The 5,598-nt window shown below is 43.6% G+C and overlaps 1 protein-coding gene and 1 pseudogene across 1 annotated transcript; both read right to left on the bottom strand.

Moving 5' to 3' along the window:
* Positions 1-258, bottom strand: part of LOC148716482 (uncharacterized) — a 2,741-nt pseudogene extending 2,483 nt beyond the window's left edge.
* A 56-nt stretch (positions 259-314) lies between these two features.
* Positions 315-1,232, bottom strand: LOC148716481 (uncharacterized). Its single transcript, XM_088744591.1, has one exon. The coding sequence runs from the start codon at positions 1,230-1,232 to the stop codon at positions 315-317; it is 918 nt and encodes a 305-aa protein (XP_088600717.1).
* Between the last annotated feature and the right edge of the window lie 4,366 nt (positions 1,233-5,598).

Here is a 5,598-nt window from a genome sequence, read left to right as displayed (position 1 = left end):
AACCAATGTTTAAAATGCTAAAAAGTTGACCAGTTCCATGTCATCATTATCTAATCTAATGTATCCATAGGGTAACGATGGAAATGTTCCATTACCCACTACCCTCTTGTCAAAAACTAGCCTATATGATTTTATCTGTGTCTCTGTTATAATTCTCTTTTTTACTGGATCTCGGACAAAATGCTCTGGATTCACAATCTCTGTCTTTCTTGCCTCGTCCAAGGGATGCTGAATTTCATCCAGGATGTTTTGCCTCATCACCTCGTAATTTAACTAGGCCATGCCACGCGCGTTTAGTGGGAAAACTTTCACTTTTACGCAGGATTTCCCTTGCACCGTGACATAGCCATAATTCTTGGCTCCCGCCGAAATGAACTCCACGATGTCCACTCCTCATCCAACGCGTTGGTCATGTCCCCCAAATAATCTCCCAAGGCAATTTCTGACTCTCCCGGTTTCCATTTGTATACTACAGAGTCCGTGTCGTAGTGATCTTTAAGGATTTCCAAGGACTCATACAATTTAAGGCGGGCCTGGCAGATGGTAAACGCGGCGATAAAAACATTGGTAGGACGGCCTTTCTCTGGGTCTTGATCGTCGCGTTTTGCTACTACTTCTGCCAACTTTGGAGAAAGGATACGTACACCTTGGATCTGTTGCAAAGGGTCATCGAGGAGACCTAGTAGTGACGCGGGGTGCGATATTTGATGAACCTTGGATTTATTACAATTCTGGCCAAACTTGCCCCAGAAGGAACTGAGCATCAGTTTGGCTGTGGCTCTCCTCCTGAAGTTTTTGGTAATCATGGTTGGATTCAAGTCGATTCCCTCACGCTGTTTGTACTGTTGGACGTAGTGGGCTTTTTGCTCCTCCGTCTGGCACCAGGCGGGGTAACCGCTACTTTCTTGTTTGATTTTTAACCAAGTGTCGACGTAAGGAGCAAAGAGTCCACCCTGTCTATGCTCAAAATGCCGCACCTCATGAATCTTGACGAGCTGGTACCCCATCTCGATGGCTTTGTGGATTTCGGGCGTGCACCACGTTCCTGTTAGCATCCGCTCTTCATCCGTGTGGGGACACACGTAATTCCTTTCTACCATGGGTTTCACAGATTCTTCTTGTAAGCAGGAACGGCAGAGAGGGAACGTGAGTTTGAAGGCAGAACCAATATTTTGTCCATGAGGAAGGACAGGGTTGAACGGATGGGTAGGCGGGAGAATGGAGACTTTCATGAGACCATAGTAGGCGAAGGGATCTTGGTTGTCAGGTTCCAAGTAGATGGTGGGATGGCCGATGGGGTACTCTCCAAATTTATTAACCCAAGGGTACTCTAAGGTCACGTCCACGTACCGGATCTGCTCTCCTTGGGTGGGATCGATACAATGGTAGAGCGTGGTCGCACCAGTTCGTCCACCAAAGAAAGCTTCACGCGGCTGAAGGGGTGTAGTGATGGAGAGTGACTGGACGAGGTTGCGGAGATCTGGGTCGGATTTCTTCTGCTTTTCCTATTGGCTATCTGAGTCTATTCCTATTCCTATCTGAGTCGTCTGACGCCGGCGTGCTTCTACAGTTAACCCAGCGGACGAGAATGGAATCTGGTTTCGTTGGGGAAAACAGTCACGGCAACCGTGGAATAAGCAGCCATGGAACTCGTAGACGGTACGCGTTTCTGCAACGTAACCGTCTACAGTATACACACGAGATCCATGGGGGATGCTGAATTCTCCGCCCTAGCGCGCATGTTGAATCCTCGTTCCCAGATTCCTCTCGGTCCAAAGCAACCATTCCAAGGCCACATGGGAATGATTGAGCGTGGCTCCTTCCCATCCGCTCTCCGGCTCGATGGCGATGGAATCAGGGACCATGACACATTTTCGCCAGTACCTAAAAAAGAATACCAGTACCTAAAAAAGAATGTTTTTGAAATTTTTGTTACCTGTTGCAGGCTTGGGCGATCGTCATTTAAGGGCGATCGTGAATTTAAGACATCCGGCTTTCAACAATGCTACGTCAGAGCGGCAGTAGGAAATTAATTCTTTTTTGAGGTCAAACGGTAGAGGTCAGAGCTACTTTCCTCTGCGTACCGCGCTTCAAACTCCATTTTCTTTTTTTCGTTTTTCGGTTGAGGTCAGAGCAGCAGTAGGAAATTAATTCTTTTTTGAGGTCAAACGGGAGGTTCTTGCTACTTTCCTATGCGTACCGCGCTTCAAACTCCATTTTCTTTTTTTCTGACATCCTGTTGGGGTCGTAGAATTCGGCTGCAGGGAGTGGACCAATGTAGTTTTGGTTGTCGGGGGTGTGAAACTTGTGGGGGAAGAAACCTTTCTTTAACTCGGGGATACCAAAAGTACTGGAAAACGAAGCCAAGGTCATCGGAAGGAAACACATACTGTTCTTGAAGACGATCTTTCCCACTTGCATACATAGGTTCCTGGTTCCGTTGGGGATGAGGAACTCGAAGCGGCGATTTTCCTTTACCATCTGTTCCTGTAGGAAGACGGCATCATACCCCTTTAAATTGTGGAATATACCGATGACTTCCCTGAAGTCAGTCCAATTTTTGATGTTGTCGGGAGGACCGTACGCCAATCCATCCAGGAAGGCTAAGAAGTCACCGGTACATTCAGGACCATAAAACTCAAACACTTCATCGCTCTCTGAAGTTTCGGCGTCGATGAGGACTGGGATATGAGTGCCGTCTTCGTCCAGCATGGCTTCAAAGTCCACCCACACTTTTATTGGAGGCTCGAAGTATTCGGAGGCGTCTGGATTATTTTTTCTTTGGTGTTTTAGTGTACTTTTCGATTTTCACTTGGGTTTATCTTCATTTGAGTTTACTGGCTGTATGAAACATTTTTGGGTGCGGAGGTCCACGACTTCTTTACAATTCCCGCATTCACTCCAGTAACATCGATGTGGCTGTTGCTTGTGAGGTTTGAATTCCTTGCAACAAGTCCCACATGGAATCCACGAAGCGCACAAACCCTGGCTACGGTGGAGTGACATGTAGGAATTGTCGTAGAAATGGCGATTGCAGTGGGTGCAGAGTAGTGAAGGGTGATGCGATTTAGGACCACACTCGATGGTATTGCAAGCTTTACATCTCCTTCCTTCGCAGGGATGGTGTCGGAATTCGTCGGTATTAGTCGGTATTAAACCCACGGTTGCATTCGTCGCAGAAATAGCTCCTCTCGAGGAATGCGGAATACGATGTACAACCATGGTAATGACCGTTTCCTCCCTCCCGGTCAGATTGGAAGAGGAGACGAAGAACTAAAGGTACTCAGTACTACTCAGTAGCCTTCAGCGAAGAGGCTGCTTGCACTTAGTTGTCTTTTCTGGTTCTCTCAATGTATAACCGGTAAATTGTTGTAGCTTGAAATAACATTAAGTCATTTTTGCAGTTCCTTCCACTTTGCCTTTCATTTCACATAGAGGCTTTTCTAATCAACTCAAATTAATTTTTTATTTAGCGTGCAAATCACCATATTTACAAGCAGACAAATACGCGCTTCTTGCACGCACGAGATGATTGCTTTCTTCGCAAAATGTAATTTTTGTCGACACTTGAATCAAAATAGCTGGCAATAATAATGAGTATACGCTATTCATATAACATTTAAAACAATCTCTGCCTTTGATATACCAGGGAAGGACGACTCAATTTTTCGCAATAATAATTTCAAAAAGGATGCGTCTATTCTCAGAAAAGCTTAAATAGTATAAGGCTTGAATACGTCAGGTTATTTTTCAAATGTAGTTTATGTTTAACTCGTAGATGGAGTGGACAGAACGAAAAGATGTCATGTTGGCTAGAGAAATCTTATTATGTGAATTCTTTAAATTCAAGGCTGGCTCCAAAGAGTGTGGCTCGGCATGGAGCCGAAATAGCGCAAAATCTGAACACACATCTTGGTATCTAACGTCAAGGATAAGCAAGTCGTTTAAGCAGCGTACACAAGCCTTCCATTCGATCAAACACAGACCTGCGAGCAACGGAAAACAGGTGGAATGCCAGGGGCGTCTTCCAAAATGGATAAATCACTCTTCTCAACACGAGATTCCGCTATGTATTCTTCGTCGCTGAGATTGTCCAACGAGAATTCCTTGTTGTTGACGTGCAGAAATGGTGGATTTTTTTACATATTTACGTCGTAAAGAATATCAAATTCATTTGCCTTTGTAACTCTTTTAATAAAGGAAACCAAAAGGAGATATTGCGCCTCCTTCAAGTTCGACACGGATGGACGATGCAAAGAAATCGAGAGCTTTATTCTGAATTTCAAATTTACTACCAATTTTGCGAGGCACGTTCGACGCGGCGGCGCGTTTTTCACGCACTTTGCTTAAGGTGGCAACTCGCAGTCGCAACTGTAACCTGAAGCCGTTCTATCCCCAGTTTCGTATCGGTCGTCACGTCGCCGTCCTGGACGAAAACGTCTATTGCTTGAGGTGCTTATTGTTTCGTCGACACTGTTTAACTTTGAAAATTGTAAGTTGCATATTTTGCTCTTTTCCTTATGACGACACATTGTACCTTGAATTTTCTGATGACAACCTCGCCTTTGATTCCGCTCCAATCTTTTCCCTTGCTTGCCATCATCTGTTTATTCATGGAAAAAGAAGCTATGCTCTTTTCAGACATCGATACGCACTTTACTTTAAATAGTACGATCACTGATCAAAACCTTGCTAATTTTCCAGACAACAATAAACGACTCGAATCACGTGTGGTTTTAAAGTCAGACAAGCATTTTACTTTGACTAATACGATCGCTGATCAAAACCTTGGCTTAAATCCGCTCCAATCTTTGATATTCCTTGCTATTCTCGTATTTTAGAGCGAGAAACTAGTTCGCTTTTTAGAAAGAGGTAAATTTGTGACCGGCGGTTTTTCCGTTAACATAACAACTGGAGAGAAGCTTAAGAGCATTCCAATCTTGGGTAGGTTCATAACAGAATGAAATCACCTTCTTTGACACTTTTACACACCTGTAGACTTTAAGGTTTCACTATCACTGTTGCTAATCACCACTTTTGCAAGATGTGTTTTTTTTTCAATCGAGTTTTTGAATGTGGAGAAGGTACCAGATGCAGACAATTTGTTGGCCTTCAAAAAATTCTGTGATATGTGGCATGACCTCTCGGAAAAAAATAACATGGCATAAAAATTCTTCTGTCATAACAATTGACAGTCTGAGCATTGACTGTTGCTCCTTGTCCAGAAAAAAAGACTACCAAGGTTTGGCATGAAATCACCTTTAAAAAGGTACTTCGCTGTCCGTATTTAATTGATCATTCGAGATGGCTATCCGTAATCTGTGTCAGTCGCTTACATTTTCCATTTAAACACCTGACTAGTTAAAGAAATCTAAAGCAAGAAACTAGTTTTTGGTTTAAAAACGGAGATATATTTGAGACGGGCAGTTTAAATCATTTTGCCTTTGCGGTAACATAGCGGTTAAGGAAAAGCCTAAAAACATTCCAAGTTTGTATTGGTTTATAACAAGGGAAATCAACTATCGACTTCTTTAACACGTATAAACACCCTTAGAATTTGAGGCTTTACTATCATTGTTGCTGATCACGATGAAGTGG

This window comes from Stylophora pistillata, chromosome 14 (genome assembly GCF_964205215.1).
Source record: "Stylophora pistillata chromosome 14, jaStyPist1.2, whole genome shotgun sequence".
NCBI classification, from domain to species: domain Eukaryota; kingdom Metazoa; phylum Cnidaria; class Anthozoa; order Scleractinia; family Pocilloporidae; genus Stylophora; species Stylophora pistillata.
Note: the sequence above shows the minus strand (reverse complement) of the source record. Positions and strands in the feature narration are given on the sequence as shown.

What these genes read in the sequence shown, in the direction of transcription:
- LOC148716481 (XM_088744591.1), bottom strand. Translation starts at nt 1,232, where the DNA reads ATGAAAGTCTCCATTCTCCCGCCTACCCATCCGTTCAACCCTGTCCTT.